Here is a 24,317-nt window from a genome sequence, read left to right as displayed (position 1 = left end):
ATGACATTATTTTCAATTAATACAACAATAATACTGACGGCCGGTGTATATATAAATGGCTTGGCCACGTTTGCCAGAACGTGAAGCGTTGAGTTATTATCTTCTACATCTTCTCTCGGAAGTTTATTCCATTCTTTAATAGTACTAGTATCATGTCTTGATCATCCTAATCGTAAATGAGTCATTATAAATTAGAAAAATATTTTCAACTTGTTTATGGCCCTTAAGAAACCAAGCACAACGAGAACGTGTATATTATTTTAATATTATATAATGGAAAACACAAATATACCCTTCTTAACATAAAGGCAACAAATCTCTGCCTTCACTCGTCAACACCTAACAGTATAAAAGATCATTCCTCCCAAAACCCCTTATTCCCTTCAATTTCAACCATTTTCTTCTTTCTCTTCCAAAATTTGACCTAGCCGCAACTACCGAACGCCTCGGCAAAACAGCGTTCACAACTCCGCTGCACTCACAGTCGCGCCACCGCGACTCTCGCTCTCCTGTTCCAGGTAATTCGCCATCATCATTTTCTTCTATTGAGGGCACAAAGTAGAACGATGAAGAGTGTGTGGTTTTGTACTCCAAAAACTCAATTTTAGAAATCAAGTAGCTAAATTTTTTATTTAGTCAAAATAAAAGAATTAAAAGTGCATTTAAACTTTATTATAACTGTTAGTAATTGAGGTTGTTTTCTGCACTCACAGAATTTTGATATATGCTATTCAATTCTGTGTTTGTTTAATTGCAGCACAAAATGGAAGGTGGAGATAAACTGATTCTAAAGGGATTGAGTTTCTATGGTTTTCATGGAGCATTGAAGGAAGAAAACACGCTGGGGCAGAAGTTTTTTGTTGATATAGATGCTTGGATGGATCTCAAACCAGCAGGAAAATCTGATAACTTGTCTGATTCTTCTGATTATGTTGAAATATATCGGTCAGTTGCCATTTTGAGTGTTTGATGTGAAACATGTGGCAAAGCTTTGCTCTACTATTTTGAAGTGAACTTCTGAATAATTTGTGCTTAATTTGGTTTTGATTTTATATACTGTCATAAGCACTTATGAAAGAAACTATTTAGGAGAGCTAATAGAATAGGCTATGACACATATATAAGTTGTTTCAAGTTTGTTTCTATAAACTCTTGAGGATTACTTATGAAAACAACTTATAGCTTTTTCAAAAGAGTTTGACTTTGTTTTATCTTTTGTTCATATGCATAAGCACTTATATGATCAGCGTTTAATTTAGTTGTTTGTTCGAATATAACCGTTGTTCCCAAAATAAGAGTAATTATTTAGGGTCAAACATCAGTTTGTAAAGCTTTGCAATGTTAAACTAAACATACACTCTTGGTTTGATGCAGTATAGCTAAGGATGTTATTGAAGGACCAGCTCAAAATCTTCTGGAGTCAGTGGCCCAGAAAATTGCAATCTCCACTTTGAAACTTCACAAAGAGATATCTGCTGTTCGTGTGAAGGTTGGAAAGCCTCATGTGGCAATTCCGGGTCCGCTTGATTACTTGGGTGTTGAGATTTTGAGACGCAGAAGCGATTTGACAGATTAGAACTTTCATATTTAATGATGTGTTTTTTTTATGTTCTTCAATTCTATTTGATACAATAATATTACTCTTCCTGAGCATACCGTCAGATCAAAAAAATGCAGTGAGATACTGTTATTTTTTAACTGAAGAGTATATCCGAGTAAAGTTTATATGTAATCCTGTTAATTTATAAATTATTCTGTAATTCTTTCCTCTTTCAGTGCCATATAGTCGAGTCTGTAATGAAAGGCGCTTTCCTTCACCGATAATGTTTGTTCAGTACACTCACAACTACCATATTGGAGTAGACAGATGTTGTTAAGGAAATACTGCCTACCATGTGAAAGGGTTGTGAACCCGAAGCAGAATATTAATGGACAATTTTCACCTATTCCAACCCCCCCACCCCATCTCACCCCTCTGATCCCCCCTGTATCCTTACTCATTCCCATATTTTCTGTTATGTTTCTTCTCTCTCATGTTGCGCCTCAGTTCCACATTTTGTGGATCATCCTTCCTTTCATCATTTGCTTTATCTTCCATTGGATTCTCTGCCTTGTTGTCATCATTAGCTCCATTAGTGCTAACCTTTTTCCTAACAATACTGCCCCCATTGAAAATAACCTTTTCCTCAAGGTTAAGGGAAAGAAATTTGAGTTGTAAGGGTCCCAATCCTCCCATGTTGCTCCTGAAACAGCTAAGTTGGCCCATTGAACCAAAACTTGTTTGACTAATTGGGGATTACGTAGCAGGACACGAGTCTTAAGTGATATTCTAAGGTTGAAGTATTGGACCTTTTTCTGTGGTCAGCAATGGCAATGACATGTTGTGTGAGTTGGTCTCCCTTGCAGGGCTTGAGGAGCGACACGTGAAAAACATGATGAATATAGTGTTGTTGATATGGGTGGGGCATAACCAACACCCCGTCTCCTACCTCAACTTCGACTTGGCCTATGTTTTTTGTCCGCATATTTCTTCATATTGGCCTTAGCCTTGGCCAAACTATGCTTGTGTTGAGCCACAACAACATCCCTTGTCCTCAATCATTCCTGCATAATTCCTGCAGAGACGACAGATCAGTAGGGCTAGCCACTTGATTAATGTTGGTGCATCTCTTCCATATACCGCTTTGAAAGAGGTCATTCCAATGCTATTGTGGAAAGAAGAATTGTACCAAAATTCCTCCTAAGAGAGCATTTTGGACCACTGTCGAGGTTGATCAACTTTAAAACACCTCAAAAACTGCTCCCAACATTTATTTAAGACTTTTGGTTGACCATCCGACGGTGGACGGCCAAAGCGGTGCCCCTCAGCTTAAACAACTCTTTACAAAAAGAGCTGGTTAATTTGAGGATCAGTTGAGTAGACGGGCGAGTTTGATGCTATAGAGGATGTGGTGAGATTTGCATTTTGCAGAAGTGATTGTGTTTTTGCAAAACCGATCCAAACGTGACTCGTGACACAAAAGAAGGGTTTCGACTTCTTCGAAGGAGACGGAGCCAAATTTAACAGTGATGAAGCTGATAGTGGATTCGTAAGCTTGAGGCAAACCTTCGAGAATCACATCTAGGGGTTCGCGTTGAGAGATAGGTTCACCAATCACATTGATTGCACCAATCAATGATTGAACTCGTAGCAAAAACTCCGAAACTGAATTCTTGCAATTCTCCAGTTGTGTGACGGAGCATAGATAAAAAGTTGAGAGAGTTTCGCTGCAGAGTGCTGCTGAAAGTAGGTATGGATTTTATCCCACAACATCCGTGAATTATGTGCAGCCAATGACACGTTGAAGCATGTCTCAAAAACTGGTAGATTACAACCATGCAAGTAGAAGTTGATCTTGTTGTTCCCAAGCTTCAAATTCTGGTGAGATGTGATTGCTGTTCGCGTTTTCAATTGAAGTGAGTTTCACTTGAATATGAGAATTTAGAAGAAATTGATGAAGTTTGTGAGATTTTCTCACAGGCTCCACCTGTTGACACCATAACAGGTAGTTTTTTGAATCAAGCTTCTCAGAAATTGCAGAAATGGAATAATTCTGATCTAGGTTTGTAGAGATTGAAAAGAAAACAAGAAGGGCGGTAGTTGATTCATCTTACTCTTCTTGAAGGTATAACATGATTTTAATAATGCAGTGAAGGATTTTGGAAGACTCTTCTATGCATAGGATTGTTTGCCAGATCTGTTCCCCCTCCAACTTAGGATATTTGTTTAATGGGAAACCAGTTCACTGGTAGCAAAGATAAGCCAAAAGGTTCAGTTAGTGATTTGTTTGTTTTCTTTTTTGGAAAGTGTTTGACCATTGTTAAGAAATTTTCTTGCTAAGTGGCATGATTACAGGAAAATGTGCTGACTTCTACAAGAAAGCTTGTGACGTTTTCAATTCTGCATATAACTCAGTGAGTTAACTAACGATTAATTTATTAAATGACTATAAGTTTGTCCATGTTCCTTTGGTTATGTCTGATTATATTGTTATGGGCGATGCAGTTGTATATTTGGGACTTCTCTGGCCAGACAACCCAGCTTTTAATAAATGACAAAGCTAGGGTGTCAAACGATTCTCCTGTCAACCTGGAAAAGAGGTAGTCCTTGTTTCAACTTTTTCTTCTTTGTTTTATTTTTATATAACAGTTAAAGATATTTGAAGTTTAGGGTGCTCTACAAACCTTATAAATTTTAAATTTTAGAACTATATTTCTAAGATATATTTCATGTTATTGTCATTTCTATGAATGATTTTTGCTTTATATTAATTTTTTCTCCCTCGTGCAATTTTTCTTAGGGAGAATTTGCTTAACTTTTGGAGATTTATTAGAATGCTATTTACAAAATGTTAACAAATCTGAATGCTCCTTATCCTTGTATTTCTCCTATTTATATATGATGTGTTATAACTAATCATTTAACTAAATAACTAATCATTTTTGAACTTTGTTTGGAACCTTCACTTCCGGTTGGGTGTCTTGGATGCAAAAATACACCTTTTCCCTAGAAATCCACCCAGCTGGATCTTCACCCTCAAACATCGGCAACTCCACTTTCTTCACAGACCGACGAAATCCAGCTAACGCATCATCATATAGTTGGTGAATCTCTGTCTTCAACGTCACTCCCAACGTCTCCTCCTCCTCTTCTTCTGTGCCCTTATCCTTCATGGGTTTGTCTTCCTTATTCACACTTGCTTCTCCTGGTTGTAATGATTTGCCTAAACACTTCCCAGCGTCACAATCAAGCTCACGTGATTCTCCTTGACCACGTTTTCCACTGCAGCATGTGCACTTCTAACTTCGGAGATCTCACTCTCCAGACCTTTTACCTTCGATTCCATTTTCTTGAGAATAGCTTGTTGTGTTCGTTTCTGTGGCATTCACCAGCTCCCGTCGTCGGAATCCGGTAGGTCAGACCAGTTTGTTAGGAACTCAATGAATAATAAAGTCAAACAACAGTAACAGAGTGATAATGAAGGAAAAGACTGTATTATTGAACAATAATGAGGAGATTTAAAGAGTAGCCTACACCTAAACTGCCACAAAGGGTAGTGCTTCTATGAGAAAGAAGCTAGTCCTATCCATAACAATCACAACTAAATTCTTAGATGCCTCTCTCCCTGATACTCAAACCCCATATATTGTGGTAAAACGGTTACAGTCATTCCCAAGGCATGCCACATACTGACAGCTCACAGCTTTCTAGTAAAAGCCCCTTTCCCCTTCTAGAATAAACCAACCACTGCTTGGCCCCCTTAATACTATCATGGGCCCGCAGATCATTCCTATGAAACTTCAGGTAGACCAAGGGTGTTACTTTTCAAATGTGTGTATTTAGTAAATGAGCCTATTTTTGGAATTGATCTGTTGTTGGTTGTTACTGTATTTGCTGTAGATCTTTTTGTTCTTTATTGGTGCACTAAATTTATTGTATCATGTATTACAATTACGGGAAGGAGGGTTTGGAAAATAGATTGTTCGGTATTCCAGTTGTAGCAGGGTTGTCCGGCATTACTTCTGGATATGATGTTCTTAAGGAGTTTCTAAATTTAACCAATCCATTTCTGATGCAAAACACTGAGGAAACAATAGATGAATATGATAAGAATGATGATGATGCTAAAGCACTAAATGAAGTTGATGAATTCGGCAAAACTAATAACTCTGAAGCAATAGAAAGTGATGCAGTCTTGAACAGCGGAGCAGAGGATGTGATATTAGTATCTGGGAGAGGAAATGAGGTTTATAAGATAACATAGAATGAACCATTACCTGTCACAATGTTGTCCAGTAAGCTGGAGGTAGCTGCTGTATGGTCAGATAAAATGCTTAAAAAGTATGACAAGAACCTGCTTGATTCATTGCCTGAGGTTTTCAAGCCCCAAGTTTTCTCCAAGAGAACACAAGAGTCAATATATACAAGTGCCTTGAAGCTTTTTTGAGAGGAACCTCTTGGACCAGAAGACACGTGGTCCAAGAGGAACCTCTTCGATCTTCCTTGAGCCATGTAAGCGTGTTGGGATGGAAGACACTGTATGGTACCTTTAAAAGTACCCAAAGCGGACGATCGATGCCTCTTGGATCCATAAGATGAGTGAAAGAGTATAGAGACACAATCAAAATGGGGTTGAGCGACCGGAGGCACCCAAACATGTTGAATTCCCACAAACTCATCTGGCACCAGAACACCTGGAGTGGTACCAAACTTCAGATACCACAGCTACCCTGATGAAGAATCCTATCAAAGCATAATGGAAATGCGCCAATTCCGCTTCAGGTAAGATTTTTGTACCATCTTCTACTTTTCTATAGACTGGATCTCATTTATGAGATAGATGCTTGGGCTGAGAGGTATTGTAACTGCGCTGCTGCAGAGCCCCTAGCCTCTATTAAACTTATGACTATCCCAGGGTTGATCATATGATTGAGATAGGTAGATTCATTGCATGCTGCAGAGCCCCTATTAAACTTATAACTATCCAAGGGTTGATCATGTGATTGAGATAGGTAGGTTCATTGCACCCGTGCCATCCACCTCCTTAACCCTCTTGTGCACCAAAGCAATGAAGACAATGCCATGTAAGATTTGTGTCCAACCTTCAACCTTTTCGGACGGCATCTCACTCATGAAATAGATTTTGGACAGCCTTCCTGAGGTAATGTAACCACATTGCTGCAGAACCTCTCTGGGGTGATCATCAGATTGAGATAGGTAGGTTCATTGCAGCCCAATACCAGCCACCTCCCCAACCCTATCGTGCACCAAATCAGAGCAATGAAGATGACTGCATCTTGGACTACCTTAGTTTCATGGATCAGGATGACCTTGGTACATATGTTTTTTCTTTCTTTGTTTTGTTTAATGTTATTTTTGTTTTAGTGTATTTTCATTTTGTAATATCAGTAATTAAACCACATTTTGTAATGAAAATATTAATGATAATGCATTTTGTTTAAGTTTGTATTGTTATATGATAATTCTTAGTATAATTTGTGAGTGTCTAAAAATCAACCAAGTAGCTGTTTTATGTCCATATTCATGATAACCTTAAATTGGTTTTTCATATTTTTGAAAAATCTAATGTTGTATATTTAATTATATTGACAGTTGAGCAGGTTCATCGTCATTGATTGTGAAGCCACATCAAACTTGTTATACTGTTGGTTGTTTTTCTCAGACCCAACATAGTGAGAGACTGATAAAGACCAACACTATAATTTGAGAGCAGTTTGATATGTATTACTTATTTAGAATTTGTGCACATTCTTAATTGATTTTATTTGTGATGTTTACACATACTGATGTAAATTGTTTTTTATTGAACATGTTTCCTTTTTGTTTGTTTTTAATTCTAATTTTTATATATCTTTGGCCTAAATACAGTCTAAGAGATATATTCCAATGTAAGTTTGAGGTATCAATTTAGAAATTGAGGAAGTTAAGTTAATATGAGTTCAAGCTGAAAAGTGAGTGGAAAAATCAACTTGGCCTAAATACACTCCTACTTTACTTAGTCAGAAAGATCAAGTCTGAGTGATATATTTGGAAAAAATATAAAGAAAACCAGGTGAATCGTGACTTGGAAAAAATATAAAGAAAATTATTTATAGGAATATTTTTTAGAATTATGATTAGTTAAACTTTTTAGTGCTAAGGATAAGTAATTCTCATTGATGAACTTTGTAATCTGGATTGACTCTAGAGATAATTAAGTATTTTATTCTTGTTTGATTTATTCTTATTTATTTTTTAATGTTCTATGTTTTCTGATCCATTGTATAAGATAATTATTTGTAGGAATATTTTTGCTAGTTATCTATCATCTATGTTAGAGATGGTACCACGAAACTGAATTGTTCTTGATAATTAATTATTTAGTTTTATATGTAATTCACTAATAGTCATAGATAATTAATTTAATACTAAAAGGCTTATTCATTAAGAAATTAACATGGTTAATTTATGGTGAAAATGAAATTCAATATCAGACTCATCCCTAACATATTTCATCATATTTTTTCTACTCCATTAAATTTACCTTTTTCTTTATAGTTTTGGTTTATAAGCAAAGCTTAAAAAAATCTCTTACCATTTTATTCAACTAAAAATTTACATTAATTCTATAATCATTCGACATTTGGAAACTACACAATTTAGTACACTTCTTAAACTATAATTTTTCTCTTTGACGTCGTTATTAAAGACTATCAATAATTATAGAGTTTTTTGTATTTGTATTAGCTGAAATTTTGTTATTCTGCAATAAATTTTTATTTTTCTCTTTTATTTTATTTTTTATTTTTTTATATTACTAACTTTTGTGTGATATTTGTATTTGAGGTGAAACCTCATATGATCTTTTTTTTTACACAAAAATTGCGAAAATATTACGTGCTAAGAAAAGAAAAAGGAAACTCGATTGTTAAAGCAGGAAAAAAATCAAGGGAAATAGTCACCAAATAACAAATACATAGACATAAGAAGAACTAGAAGTAAAAATGACCGAAAATCCACAATCAAAAGTTATAAGACTTATAGAAGACTACGAAACACACTAGGAAGTACGCTAACAATATCAACTAGTCAATCCACAACATTTTCAATTTAACTCAACAATGCTCAAGAAGCCATTCACATGTAAAATTAACGAATATGCCAACATACACGTACATAGGTTCCTCACCATAAATTCAACTTCAAAAATGGGCATATAGAAGAACAAAAAGACTAAAAACATTTTCTCACATTATCTGTTTTAGGCCGACCTCATGCTCAATACAAGAAAGATCCAATATTTGTCCACTATATAAAAACCACCAGTTGAGCAAAAAAAAGTATGATTTAATCCATAATCCTCTCAATCCCCCTTTGCTAAAAAGGACTTGGCATTGAAGTGTTAACCTTGTAGGTACACTTCGCCCAACCGCATAAGAGCAACTCAAACCACCACTTCAAAGATTTGCACCAACCATTCTGGTTTCAGAACGAAATAATGGGGCCGTCTATGGAAATCGACTTTTGGTTCTTATGACTTTCCACAGTCAAATATCTGATTCAATCAAAGCTCTCCTGGTTCAATCATATTCCTTCTAATTTAAACCTCAACCGCTTTGACCAATACGGTAAGATGGAAGTAACATCGAACCTTCTTCTAGAAGATCCTTCGAAGTTCTCCAGATCAAGTTCTTCGACAACCTTATTCATAAACATGATCATTGAAGATTCTTCAGACAAGTAGAATCTCCACTGCAAGGATCTATTAAACCAACCTCCTTAATCGAAAAGCAAAAAGATGGACGGAATTTCAAATGCTACTATTCCACTAATAATCATCGCTACCATTGCTAACTATTCCTTCTCAAGGATCGTAGTAGATGATGGAAGTTCTTGCAATATGATATACTTTATAATTTTCGCCAAACACGACATGAGGGAACACGATCTAAAGTCGTGCGGAGACCAAAGCTTCTCAACATTCAATTATTCTTCCACTCGTCGATGTGGACATGTGTACTTGCCAGTCTCATTTGGAGAAGGAAATAGTAGGAGAACGGTAGAAGTTTGTTTATTCGTGGCATCCTCGGTCGATTATTCCTGATAGATTTAGACGCCATAGTTTTTCTCGTCCACCTAAAGATAAAGTACCACAATGATTCTACCAAACCCGTTATAGTCAAAGCCGACCTTTGCGAAACATGTTGAATACTAGAAGAAATACTTAAGAGTCCCTTGAGGCAAGCATCATCCCTGAAGGAATATTTAAGGAAGCTAGTAGAATATCAGGTGTAGTTGACCTCAATCTCCGTGAAGACGGACCCTCGGTGGGAGACGAGCTAGGCTCCTCAGCTGGGATCAAGGAAAAGGTCATAATATCTGGTTTGGATGGAGAATTCGAGGTCGTCCGATTGGACGATAATCCAACGAGGTCGGTAAAGATAGGAGTCGACCTGCCTGCTGAAGTAAAAGAAGGATTAGTTAAATGTTTGAGAGCAAACACTTATCTCTTTTCCATCTCTTCCAAGGAGATGCCTAACATTGATCTGAGTGTATCATGTCACCAGTTAAACATTCATCCCGGTTCTAGGTAAGTGTCCCAAAAGAGGAGGCGATATTTGATAACTCACTATGTGTGAGATATTCTAGCCCTTAACACTTGATTTTATTTTGTTATTAAGAAAGTTTATTAGGCTAATTTAGGTTCATTTTGTTGTTTTAAATAAATTTGTGAAAAGCATAATAAGTGCTCTCTTTTGTGATTTTTATGTGTTTATCATATGTGTAGGAATACTTTCTAATAAGTTCTGAAAAGACAGAAATAAAGCATCACTTTAACCTCAACTCGAATCTAAGTGTGAAACGTAACAAAGGTTACAATGATTGAATGGTCATGGACATAGGGCACATGTGACAACCATTAGAGGATTGGAATGCAAATGAGTTAAAAAAGAGAATGGATAAGATCAAGCATTACAAGATAAAGTCTGTAAAAGATGTACCATGCAGAAGGCATACGTAGTGTCTTGCTGTGCAACAGGCCTACCACAAGACGTGTTGTCCCATATAGGCTGGAAAAATGTACTACATGAAGTTGATTCAAATTCAGAGAAAAGGAGAAGAAGAAGGTTAAAACATAGTGAATAGTTCCTTATTTACATTCTCCATTGAAGAAGTGTTAAGCTTCCTAACATGACATAACTCGCCTCCTGCTGATTGAAAGAATGTAAGGAGTAATGTCATACTTAGGTTTATATTTTATTTTCATTTGTGTTTAGAAATGTTGAATGTATGAACTTGCATTATTATATTTCTTTTATAATACCCCGAGAGTTGTTCTCTTGGCTTACTGCATATGACTTGATGTTGTAGTCATACACTACTAGATCACCTTATGCCTCATATGTCACAACACATCTCATCAGACACACATAAAATATGAACTTCATTAGATGGATCATTACTCAACATGCCTCTTACTATTTTCTGTCTTCTGGTGACATGATATGTGTATGTGTGTTGCAAGCGCAGGTTGTTTACTCCAGTATACAAAGGAGATCATGAGCCCGACAGAACACCCAAATTACTAAGGAGATTTCAAGCTACTGGTCACTTACCAGTAAGTCCTCTACCTACTATTGTTTTTGGTAATTTTGAAGAACCATTTGAAGGAAACTTTGAAGAAGTAACCACTTGAAGAGGAATGAGTCATGACAAAAAATAACATTATTGACATTGCCAATGTTAGAGAAAGGAAATAAGAGATTATGATGTGTTTGATCCTAATGTCATGAATACACTGATTATAAAACCATATATCACATTGGTACAATTTGAATTCAAGCCTATGATATTTCAAATGTTGCAAGCAATAGGCCAATATTCAGAAACTGCCAATGAAGATCCACATTTACAATTGACGCAATTCTTGGAAGTAGCTAGAAACTTCAAAATACTTGGAATTACTGATGATGCTTTCAAACTCAGGTTGTTTCCATACTCTCTAAGGGATAAAGTCAAAAGCTGGATGAATTCTTTGGAGCTCAATTCAATAGCCATATGGAATGCCTTAGCTGGAATTTTTTATAGCTAAATGCTTTCCTCATGTCAAGAATGCCAAGATGAGGAATGCGATTACTTCATTTAGACAAGAAAACGATGATTATTTATTTGATGCTTGAGAAAGATCCAAGGAGCTGTTAAGGCAATGTCTTCACCATGATATACCAACTTGTATTTAATTAGAAACATTCTACAATGGATTGGTACCATCCTCAAGAAACATTTTGGATGCTTCCTCTGGTGGAACCTTATTATCTAAGTCCTGTGAAGAATGCTATAAATTGATTGAAAGCATTATTATTAACTGTCATACCCTAAATTTTATCCTAAAATTTTCACCTGCATCAACATAGCATAGTTGATCCATTTTGCCGTGCATTCTTTCAGTTAAAAACATTCATCAGAGTTCAGATGAAAAGTCAGGAGTTTTGGTCGTTCATCTGATCTTGTTGGCATTCATTCAGTCATTTTATTTGATTAAGAAGTCAAAAGAGTTGCTCGTCGTCTGAATCTTTGTAGAGTTTTATTTCTTCTAATCATTTTATTTTTATTTCTTCGTCAAAATGTTCAATTTTATAATGTATACATTTTGTACATAATAACTTTTTATTTCAAAATCATACACATGAATTAACTTTTTAAACATTAAAAATATTTTTTAAAACAACGATGTGGGACAAATAAGATTGTAGTAAATTATTCATCGTATTTCTCTTTGCACACGCATGACATGTAGATGATAATTTAACCGCGGGTGTTAATTGTTCACTAAATTACTAAAGTCACATCATTAAGGTGAATTATTTTTATCATTGGAACTACTACTGTCAACATTTCTCTTATCTTTACCCAAATATGTGGGATTAGAATCATCAGTGGCATTGAAATCTGGTGTTTCAGTTAGGGTCCTAGTTGTTGAGGATTTGTCATCTCCATTTTAAGAAGCTGAGCTAACAGTATCATCCATCTCCGTCCCTGGAAATTCAATTTGGACACACTCAAGAACTTCATTGTTATTACTATCATCATAATCACAACTTCTACTTGATATGATTATGATAATGAAACAGTTTTTTTTCAATTGCTTGGTGGAACTGCCAATTTGGCAATTTGACCATCTTTCTTTTATGTACAATTTAAGCAATGTTGATTTTGTAAAAGCAATTTATCAATGTAACTTTTTTTATGGTTAACCTATTTCAATATTATCCTATTGGATTGTTACTTACCTTAGAAATCTCATAATACAAACATCATTCAATTATATGATTCCAATCTAGTCTCATCTAACATAGAAACAAGTTACACATGTTAATATTATTACTAATACATCACAAATTGTAGCATCAAAACAAAGTCAATGATGACATTGGGTAGTATATTGGTTTTAGTTATGGTTTAAGCCCAACGTCGTTTTTTTCTACAAAAGACATAGCAAGTTAATGATGGGCTAGAGGAATGATAAAAAGATTTGGGAAGACCCAATTAAATTCTTTTTAAATATATTAAATGTATATTCAATAATTTAAAAAAAAAATTAAAAATTTAATTTTAATTATTAATTTATTATGTAAAATAATATTAAATAATAAAATAATCTAATCATCATTGCCATGTCATTAAGAATAAAATTTTTATTCTAATTATCACTGTCGAAGTGGAAGCGACAAAATTCCAAAGAAAATAAAGCTCTGGAACCAAAAATATGGATTTTGAAATGGGGTACTAACAATTAAATAAGGTACCAAAAGTGCATTTAAGTAATTTATTTTTATTATGAATCATTTTCTAAGAGATTTTGAAATTCCTATTTATATCAAATTAAGATTTAATAGGATTTGATACCAATCAAGATTCATAATTGGCATTATGATTATTGATCTTTTGTGTGTTTTTTGAAATCTAGTTGTGTTCATGCCAAAACCATATTGGACTTTTATGTTGGACAATTGTTGTTATTTAAGGAGGCGTTATATCTCTTGTGAAGTTTCATATCTTGTATTTTGAAGTTTGAAGTTTTTAGTTTTCATTAGGCCTATTGTTTTTGGATATGTTATACTCTATTTCGGGTTATCTTACTAAGTTAAGAGGGTAAAGTATTTGTATTATTAGTTCATATATTTATATAATTGTACAAATACTTAAGGAAATGTTTGAGTGAAAAGGGATCTCAAATTCACGGAGAATCTAGATTGAAGTTCACAAAAAATATTAGAAAAAAGACACTGAATTAGGAGAGGTCATATGAGACTGTCTTGTACTATTGACCACTACGAGTGAATTTTCTTTAATTATGTTGATGTCCTTCAAACGTAGACGATTTTGCAGTAAAGTGGATTAACAATTCCTTGTGTCATTTATTTTACGTGTTTATTACTCTTGTTATGACAGTTGTTATCATACACATTATTCTAAGATTATGTCTCATATCTTATCATTCAAACATAATTTCAAATATTATTAATATTTTTACCGACATATTTAAAAAACTATAAATAGACATATTTAAAAAAAATATAAATAAGATCTAATTGAATAAAATCATCTTTATTAACTATTGACATGTTTTAGAAATAAGATAACTTAACATTAATTAAATTATATACAATTATAAAAAAATCAAGATTACATAAAAAAAGAAAGAAACATACATACACGCATTCTTCAAGAATATTGTCTAAATTGAGAAAGAAATATAAACACACTCTTTATTCTCCTATACCAAATTAACTTCATTCTCTTTTTTTCTTTTTCTAACTAACTACCTACCAAAACTTATCATTTTATTATCATTCATATCATATGAATCATTACATTACATTACCTACATCCATCATTTAGATACACATACATTTATATATAATAGTTATTATATCTATCTGGATTACTAGGTTGGATAGTTAAATCCTCTCCTGAAATAATTTTATAATCAAAACAAATTTTATTGTCCAACTTCCTAATAAAAAATAAATATATCTAAGAATATGTCACCTCACTCTTATATATGATAAGTCGCTCCTCTCTTTTTTTAAACCAGGTATTAGCTATAGTAAGATCCAAGGCCGACGAAAACTCCAAGATGAACTTACCATATGCATTTACCTACTTGAGGCCATACCCCTAATGTACGCCCTCAAAATCTTTCGTTGCGCTCCCTACATGTTCATTTAGATTCCTTATTAGAAAAAACTTCTCTCATTGGGGTATATCTTGAAGTAGGCCTTCTAAATTCTCCCAAAATTTTACCTTAAGACGTTCTTCTTACCCAATCTGAGGTGTGTAAGTAATAATGACATTAAAGGTGTCTTCTTCCACTATAAATTTCAAGGTTGTGATTCTTTCTCCAACTATTTTCACAACTACAATATCCTTCTTCCACTCCTTGCCCGTCCCACTCCATTTCTCGATCTAACTCTTTCGGTGTACCAAAGTTTAAATCCCGAGTTATCTAATTCCCTCGTCTTTTCACCTATCCACTTAGTTTCTTGTAGGCAAATGAAATTAATCTTCCTCATAACCATATTGTCCATTATTTCCATAGATTTTCCAATAAGCGTGTCTATATTCTATGATCCAAAACGAATCATACTCTCATGAATTAACTTCTTTACCCACACTCATTCACGAAAATATGAAAATCCTTGCTTATTTTTCATTGCATCCAGGAAGTGATGTAGCAACTTTTTCTCTTTTAACATTGTACGCTAGCCACACAACATGTTGCTACAGATAACAACCTAGCATTCACATTATTTCGTAGTTGTTCTATGCCATATAGATTCGATAAATTTTTATGTTGACTATTAAAAGTCTAACACAACCGTCTCCTTTTATTTGAATTTGAGACCGATTATGTATAGCAGTTATTAAAAAAATTAAGATTGAACATAAATGAAAAAACACATGTACATGCAATCTTCATGAGCATGTCTAAACATGTGCTTTGAAAGCGTAAATTAGTATTTTATTTTAACTTTAAAATTGTTTAAAACTCCAAGATAAATTATAGTTAGTTTTTCTCAGAAATTCTAGATTAAGTGTGATTATTGTTAGAAAAGATATCATTTAAAACATTTAATAGAATGTCAGCGGATGATTATTCTAAGATCGTACTTTTTCTAACACTATAATAAGAACAATAGAACAAGAATATATTTTTGAATAATAATAATAGAATGGTAATTAGATTAGCTTGGAGATTATGTTGTGAACAAGTTACTAGGTTGATTAGATTTGATCAATTTTGTGGAACAAGTCAAGAAATTTAAATGTGAAAAATTATTATTGCAAAACAATATTTTTACTTCTAAAAGTTTAATGTACGATTTTGAAGACATATTCTTTTACATTGAATTCCTTAACATGTCTTTGAAAACATAAGTTAGTATTTTCTTTTAACTTCAAAGTTGTTTAAAATGTTCAATATTTTGCTTTGCAGTTGATGGCTTGTAGAAGATTTATAGCTCATATTTTAAATGTTTGATGTATACCCCCATCCATCTATGGGCTCCCCTTTGTTTAGTTAGTTTTTTCGAGTCATATTCAAATGTTATGTGAGCAAATATAAATCATGTTTATAAAAATTAGGGAAATATTTTAATGCACCCTAGGGAAATATTTTGATGCTTGAGACCGATTACTTAAGCATCACGTGAAAATACTAAAATGTTCCAAGATTCAGGAGATGCATCTTTGGACACATCCATTTTTAACTTAACGTTAAAATATTTTAGAGATGCATCTTAAAACTTATTTCAGAGATGCATCTTCGGAAGGTATTGAAGTTTAAATTGCGTTAGAACCCTTCACATTTCTTATTTCTAAAAAATACAAAGTTTTCTCAAACTCTCTCAATGTGTTTTCCATCAACCAACTCAAAAACTCCAAAATCAAACAACCAAGCTCAGACGTTCTTCAATCAATATCAAGTGCATCAGAGACATCATCAAGTCTGAAGTAAACTCTAAATTTGTAAGTTTTTTGATGTTTTGAAAAGTTTGAGTTTTTATGTAAATGAGGAAAAATTGATTATTAAAGTAAGAAATGAGTAGAAATTGCATGAATTATAGTTTACAGATACCGTAAAATATGTTTGTTGGCTGAAAATGATGATCAAACCATTATTTTTGGGGTTTGCATGTCTGTATTTCCGCCATTGACGGAACTGAAGAGTTGCAATAAATTCTGGAGATGCATCTCAGAAAATTTTCAACGTTTAAGTTTCCCAATAACCGGAGATGCATCTCCAGAAATTAGCGGTCTATTTTGTTTTTTGCTTGTCTTGCATGTAGTGTTGCTTGCTTGGACTAATTGTTTGATTTACTTACAAACATTATGACTTATAGATAGGATATACTGAGGTACAAGAGGATTGTACAACATGCATCAATGTGGCAGGAGAAGAGTCAGGTTTTGGAGGCTCCTGTTCAATGTGGTCATGCAGAGACATTTACTTTTGGGGCTCATGCTTCTCCTCGTGCTTCTCCATCTTCTTCTTTCCATAGGAGACGAGTTTCACCTACTAACATATCACTTTTTCTATCCTCCCGCAGATGCTAGGTTTCCCCTATTCAGGAACCAGAGGTACCAGTGGCACCAGTGCCACCTCTGACGAATGATGCTTATAAGCCAGTGCCACCTCTGGCTGTTGATGCTATTGAGCCAACGCCACCTCCAGATGGTGAGGCTGCTCAAGATGATGAGTTAAAGCCATATCATCTATTTATAGGAGACCCTATAGAGTTGTCATTACTGCCTCTGTACCCAGACCATACTCCCATCCATATCTGGGACCGAGAGGTAACATTAGTTGTATTTATTCTTTCTAATTTACGTTTATTATTATATTACACGTTTCAGACATTGATTTACTTTTCTGCAGGACCGTGTGAAGCTAGCCAGAATATACCTGAACGCGTTGCACGATGGAACATACAACAGAGTCATCACCGAACTTTATTTATCCCAGAAAGAAGGAAGAGAAAGTATCGATAAAACCCAAGGGAAAAGAGAAACGGGTAAGGAAGTCGGTTATGCAAGGGGAAGGTATTAGTACCTCTCACATTCATGGTACTTCATGGGAACCGTTTTGATTGCTCTTGCTTGGATGTGTATTGCTATCTTCATGTACCTGCAAAACAAAAAGTGGGTTAGAAAAAGAGTGATTGAGGAGGATTAGGGCCCCCATGCCTACGTATTCTCATGGTGCAATGAGAAAGTTAGAGCCTCGTAGTTCGTGGAACCAGAGAGAGAAAAGGGGAAAAGAAATAAAAATGATCGCCAAGGATTCGCATCCTCGTGTCTATGTATCCTTATAGTGCAATAAGGAAGTCAGAGCTTCGTAGTTAGGAGGACTAATACTGGAAGAAATGTATAATCGAGGGTGGTGTTTAAATCGGAAAAGACTAGAAACTGACTGAAGCGGTGTTTTAACCAAAAGAAAGAGATTTTCGTGTTTAAACCAAGAAAGGGGTGTATAACCATGAAGGTGTCAACCCAAATTGTGGTTCCATAACCAAGAACAGAAAGATAAAAGTGGTGTCGAAACCAAGAAAGGGGTGTATAACCATGAAGGTGTCAACCCAAATTATGGTGTCAAAACCAAGAAATTGGTGTATAACCATGATGGTGTCAATCCAATTTGTTATATTTAAACCGGAAAATAAAGATAAAATTGGTGTCAAAACCAAGAAAATAAAGATAAAAGTGGTCTCAAAACCAAGAAAATGGTGTAAGAACAAAAATTGTTCTACAACAGATTCCAAGATTTTGATGATAACAAAGGACGAAACCAAAAATGACACTCTAACAAAAAGTTTCTAAGTGTGCAGGAATCTAAACAAAAAGAAAGGAATCTGATTGCGTCATCAGATCAAGAATCATATCAGATACAAATTATCAGAAGCATATGAAGAAGTAACGCGCTCAAGATGTTCTAACTCTGATCAAAACAGCAAAAACATCAGAGGCATCTGAACAAGGAGTACGCTCTAGAATTTCTGACTCCAAACAAAGGTATATCTAAATTCCAGAAGCTCTCAGCGTCATCTGAAGTCTTCATCAGAACCCTAAGAGATCAAAACATCAGAAGCTCCGAATCCACATAGCAAGATCTCAGATTAACAGAGTCACATAGACCTTGATTATGGATTTCCTAAATCAGAAAGAGTAACGTCAACTTCGAATTTAAATGGAAAGGAACTATTATTGGAAAGAAGTTATTCAGAGAGACAAAGTTGTTTTGGCAAGAAACAACAGAAGTTATGGCATTGATTCCTAATCAAGACAAAATTATCTGCCATCAATTTCAACGGTCCTTTCACCTCTATATAAAGGACAGCAATCAGCATTGAGAGATACACCAACGCACATAAACTAATTCCTCTCTCTCTCTCAATTTTTCACGAAGCTTTTGCTTAGAACGTGAAACATTCTATTTGGTCTTACTATTGTAATATTTGCTTTATCCTAGAAGCACTCTAGATTACAAGTCTTTTTATCTAAGTTGTTTTATATTCCTCAAGTGACTCTACGCAGTCTGTATACTTGAGAGGACTAAGAGATCTTTCTCTTAGACGTTGGTTGTAATAATCTTTCAAGATTAGTGGATTAAGTCCTTGTTGAAGGCGAAATCACCTTGGCCGGGTGGACTGGAGTAGCTTTGTGTTATAAGCGAACCAGTATAAATTCCTTGTGTGGTCTTTATTTGAAAAAAACGCTTATTTTCCAAAACAACTCAAACCCCCCTTTCTTGTTTTTCTCACCTTCAATTGGTATCAGAGCTTCGGCTCTGTTATTGATTTTCTAATCAAACACTTAACAATGTAGAGAGATCCAGAACGAGAAAAACCATGGCCCACACAAATGAAAGAGACAGTTACAATGCTAAGCCTCCTGTTTTTGATGGAGAAAAATTCGACTACTGGAAAGATAGGATTGAGAGCTTCTTTCTAGGCTATGATGCTGATCTCTGGGACATTGTCACAGATGGATACAAACCTCCTGTCACAGAGGATGGAGTTGAAGTTCCCAGAAGTAAGATGTCAGATGATCAGAAGTGAGTTTTCAAAAATCATGACAAGGCCAGAACCATACTTCTCAATGCTATATCTTACAACGAGTATGAAAAGATCACCAACAGAGAAACAGCCAAACACATACTTGACTCTCTGAGGATGACTCATGAAGGAAACTCTCAGGTCAAAGAGACAAAGGCTCTGGCGCTTATCCAGAAATATGAAGCCTTCAAAATGGAGGATGACGAAGCCATAGAGGTAATGTTCTCTAGATTCCAAACTCTTGTTGCAGGTCTCAAAGTTCTAGACAAAGGGTACACAACTGCAGACCACGTTAAAAAGATAGTCAGAAGCTTGCCAAAGAAGTGGAGACCCATGGTCACTGCTCTGAAGCTGTCTAAGGATCTGAACAATATCAGTCTTGAAGAGCTTGTCAGTTCTCTCAGAAGCCATGAGATAGAACTAGAGGAAGACGAACCTCAGAAGAAGAACAAGTCTGTAGCATTAAAGTCTAAATCTGAAAGACGCAAATCTGACAGAACCAAAGCATTCCAGGCCGAGACAGAAGATGCAGATGACTCTGAACAAGAAGATTCTGATGAGGAAGAAGAATTGTCCCTCCTGACCAGAAGAGTTAAACAACTCTGGAAAAAGAGGAACAACAACTTCAGAAGACCAAGACCCAGAGGGGATCAATCAGAATCAACCTCAAAAGGTAAAACTAACAAAGATATTACTTGTTATGAATGTAAAGAAACAGGTCACTACAGGAATGAATGCCCCAAGCTAAAGAAAGATAGTTCCAGAAAAGAAAGTTTCAAGAAGAATACCTTCAGGACAAAGAAAGGATTAATGGCTACCTGGGATGATAGGGAATCTGACTCATCAGAATCTGACTCTGATGAACAGGCCAATGTGGCATTCATGGCTACCACATCCAGGAACAGTTCAGATGAAGAATCTGAAGAGGTGTTTTCTGAACTCTCTCGATCTGATCTAGAATCATGCTTGTCAGAAACTCTTAGCTCATATCAGAAATTAAAACAAAAGTTTAAAGCAATAAAAGACTGTCTTGAAGAAAAATTTGAAGAATGTGGCAAGCTTGAGATGACAATTCTAAAACGAGAAGATGAAATTAGATCTTTAACATTACAAAGAGACGCTGCAAATAAAAATCGTTTAGAACTAGAAGAAGCGTTATCTCAAGCTCCACAGACTTCAAATACAATAATTTATAAATATGAAGAAGCCTTTCAAGAATTTCTGAAAAATGGGATAGGAAGGAGTGTTATGGCATCCATGATTTATGGAGTCAGTCAAAACAATAAAAAGGGAATTGGGTATGATCCTAAGGAAGATAAAACTTCTACTAGTGACCAACACAAATCTCCATTTTCATATCACTACACACACACACAAGAACAAAAATTTGAAAATGCTAGAAAACCCAAAGTTATAAGAAACTCTGGGAAAACTAATCAGAAAGGACCCAAGAGACTCTGGGTACCAAAAGATAAGATTGTTTATGTTGCAGATATCCTATGCAGCAAAGTTCAAACACCAGTCATGGTACCTGGACTCTGGATGCTCGCGACACATGACAGGAAGAAAGTCTATGTTCCAAAGCCTGGAACTTAAAGACGTTGGATTTGTAGGCTTCGGAGGAGATCAGAAAGGAAGGATCAGAGGCTCCGGAACTATTGGTAATGATACTCTTCCCTCTATATCTGATGTCCTTTACGTAGAAGGATTAATGCATAATTTGTTATCCATAAGTCAATTAAGTGATAACGGTTATGACGTGATCTTTAATCAAAAAACATGTAAAGCCATAAATCAAAACAATGGTTATGTCCTATTCACAGGCAAGAGGAAAAACAATATTTATAAAATTAATCTTTCTTATTTAAAAGAACAAAATGTGAAATGTCTGATGTCTGTTCACGAAGAGCAATGGGTATGGCATAAATGCTTGGGCCACATTAGCATGAGAAAACTATCTCAGCTAAATAAACTCGAGTTAGTCAGAGGCCTACCTAAACTGAAGTTTTCTTCAGATGCTCTATGTGAAGCATGTCAGAAAGGAAAATTTTCAAAAACTTCTTTCAAAAAGAAAACTATTGTTACCACCTCTAAGCCTCTGGAACTTCTTCACATTGATTTATTTGGTCCTGTGAAAACAGCATCAGTCAATGGAAAGAAGTATGGACTAGTCATTGTTGATGATTTCAGTCGCTGGACATGGGTGAAATTCCTAAAGCACAAGAGTGAGTCACACTCTATATTCACTAGTTTCTGCTCCAAAGTGCAAAAAGAATTTGACTCAAAAATTATTAGAGTCAGAAGTGATCATGGTGGGGAATTTGAAAACAAAAATTTTGAGGAATTATTTGACTCTAATGGAATATCCCATGATTTCTCCTGCCCTAGAACTCCACAACAAAATGGAGTTGTAGAGAGGAAGAATAGGACACTCCAAGAGATGGCCAGAACCATGATCAATGAAACGAATGTGGCTAAGCACTTTTGGGCCGAAGTTGTAAATACAGCGTGTTATATTCAGAATAGAATCTCCATAAGACCTATTCTGGAAAAGACTCCCTATGAACTGTGTAAAGGAAGAAAACCAAACATTTCATATTTTCATCCATTTGGATGTTCTTGCTTTATTTTAAACACTAAAGAACATCTGAACAAGTTTGATTCCAAAGCACAGAAAGGTATTATGTTAGGATACTCAGAACGCTCTAAAGGCTACAGAGTATACAATACAGAAACCAAAATTGTGGAAGAATCAGTTCATGTCAGATTTGACGATAAGCTTGACCCTGAAAAGTCAAAGCTAGTTGAAAATTTTGCAGATTTAGAAATCACTCTTGCAGGATCTGATAAAGCTCCAGAAGCAACTTCCACTCAGAACTCTGAGGAAATTAATTCCCCAGTAATCCCAAAGAAAGCTAAAAGTCGTATCAACGTATCCGAAGAATTGATTCTGGGCAACAAGGACGAACCTGTCAGAACCAGATCTACCTTCAGGACCTCTGAAGAGACTCCTCTGGGACTAGTGTCTCTGATCGAGCCTACGTCCTGTGATGAAGCACTTCAAGATAACGACTGGGTTTCAGCTATGCAAGAAGAGTTAGATCAATTCACAAATAATGATGTCTGGGATCTTGTTCCCAAGCCCAGAAGCACTCACGTTATTGGAACCAGATGGGTATTCAGAAACAAACTGAATGAGAAAGGAGAAGTCGTCAGAAACAAAGCTCGACTGGTAGCTCAAGGTTACAGTCAACAAGAAGGTATTGACTACAATGAAACCTTTGCTCCAGTCGCAAGGTTGGAATCTATTCGTCTTCTTGTATCTTTTGCTATTAACCATTCTATTAAATTATATCAAATGGATGTCAAGAGCGCATTCCTTAATGGTTATATATCAGAAGAAGTGTATGTCAACCAACCTCCAGGTTTTGAAAATCCAAATTTTCCAGAACATGTCTTTAAACTTAAAAAATCTTTATATGGACTTAAACAAGCTCCCAGAGCTTGGTATGAACGTTTAAGTAATTTTCTTCTGGAACACAATTTTATCAGAGGGAAAGTTGACTCCACACTCTTCTGTAAGAACCTTAACAATGACCTCATGATATGTCAAATATATGTTGATGATATTATTTTTGGTTCTGCTAACGCCTCTGTTTGTCAAGAATTCTCTGAGTTAATGCAGACAGAATTTGAAATGAGCTTAATGCAAGAACTAAAGTTCTTTCTAGGAATTCAAATTAACCAAACTCCAGAAGTCACGTACGTTCATCAAAGCAAATACATAAAAGATGTTCTGAAGAAATTTGACATGACTGAATGCAACCCTGCAAAGACTCCCATGCATCCAACATGCATTCTTGAAAAGGAAGAAGTCAGTAAAAAGGTTTGTCAGAAGCTCTATCGTGGTATGATAGGCTCCCTTCTCTATCTGACTGCTACTCGACCTGATATTCTCTTTAGTGTCTGTCTCTGTGCCAGATTCCAATCAGATCCTAGAGAAACTCACTTAACAGCAGTTAAGAGAATTTTCAAATATCTGAAAGGAACTCCTAACCTGGGCCTGATGTATGAGAAAACATCAGAGTATAGACTTTCGGGTTACTATGATGCAGATTACGCAGGAGATAGATTGGAACGAAAAAGCACATCTGGAAATTGTCAGCTCCTAGGAAACAATCTTATATCCTGGGCCAGCAAAAGACAGTCAACTATCGCTCTATCAACTGCAGAAGCAGAATATATCTCAGCATCACTGTGTACAACTCAGATGCTCTGGATGAAGAATCAGTTAGAAGATCTGCAAATCTTCGAGAGTAACATTCCTATTTTCTGTGATAATACTGCTGCCATTTGTTTAAGTAAGAATCCCATTTTACACTCCAGAGCTAAGCACATTGAAATAAAACATCATTTTATCAGAGACTATGTTCAGAAAGGGATAGTAACATTGAAGTTCATTGATACAGATCATCAATGGGCAGATATCTTTACTAAGCCTTTAGCTGAAGATAGATTTCTTTTTATCCTAGAAAATCTGAACATTCAAAATTGCCCTGAGTAAATTGTGCCTCTGAAGATGTAAAATGAGACTCTGACATAAACAAATGAGCTTCTGCCTCTGACTCTGATACTTCTACCAAGTTAAGAAGATATCT

At 35.3% G+C, this 24,317-nt stretch overlaps 1 protein-coding gene, 1 long non-coding RNA gene and 1 other non-coding gene across 3 annotated transcripts; 2 read left to right on the top strand and 1 right to left on the bottom strand.

Annotated features, from left to right (window-relative positions):
* Positions 1–173: 173 nt before the first annotated feature.
* Positions 174–1,775, top strand: LOC127125516 (dihydroneopterin aldolase 2). Its single transcript, XM_051054311.1, has 3 exons — positions 174–518; positions 758–945; positions 1,375–1,775. Exons 2-3 carry the CDS (start codon positions 764–766, stop codon positions 1,574–1,576), a joined length of 384 nt encoding a protein of 127 aa, XP_050910268.1. The 5' UTR covers positions 174–518; positions 758–763; the 3' UTR covers positions 1,577–1,775.
* A 4,949-nt stretch (positions 1,776–6,724) lies between these two features.
* LOC127125517 (uncharacterized) lies at positions 6,725–7,409 on the top strand. Its single transcript, XR_007804676.1, has 2 exons — positions 6,725–6,874; positions 7,154–7,409. It is a non-coding gene; the product is annotated as an uncharacterized LOC127125517 (long non-coding RNA).
* Positions 7,410–11,658: 4,249 nt separating this feature from the next.
* LOC127133459 (small nucleolar RNA R71) lies at positions 11,659–11,765 on the bottom strand. Its single transcript, XR_007807431.1, has one exon. It is a non-coding gene; the product is annotated as a small nucleolar RNA R71 (small nucleolar RNA).
* Between the last annotated feature and the right edge of the window lie 12,552 nt (positions 11,766–24,317).

This window comes from Lathyrus oleraceus, chromosome 3 (genome assembly GCF_024323335.1).
Source record: "Lathyrus oleraceus cultivar Zhongwan6 chromosome 3, CAAS_Psat_ZW6_1.0, whole genome shotgun sequence".
Lineage (NCBI taxonomy): Eukaryota > Viridiplantae > Streptophyta > Magnoliopsida > Fabales > Fabaceae > Lathyrus > Lathyrus oleraceus.
This window is presented reverse-complemented; position numbering and strand designations above follow the sequence as displayed.

What these genes read in the sequence shown, in the direction of transcription:
- LOC127125516 (XM_051054311.1), top strand. Translation starts at nt 764, where the DNA reads ATGGAAGGTGGAGATAAACTGATTCTAAAGGGATTGAGTTTCTATGGT. An exon ending in GATTATGTTGAAATATATCG is followed by an intron (nt 946 to 1,374) that starts GTCAGTTGCCAT and finishes GGTTTGATGCAG; the next exon opens with TATAGCTAAGGATGTTATTG.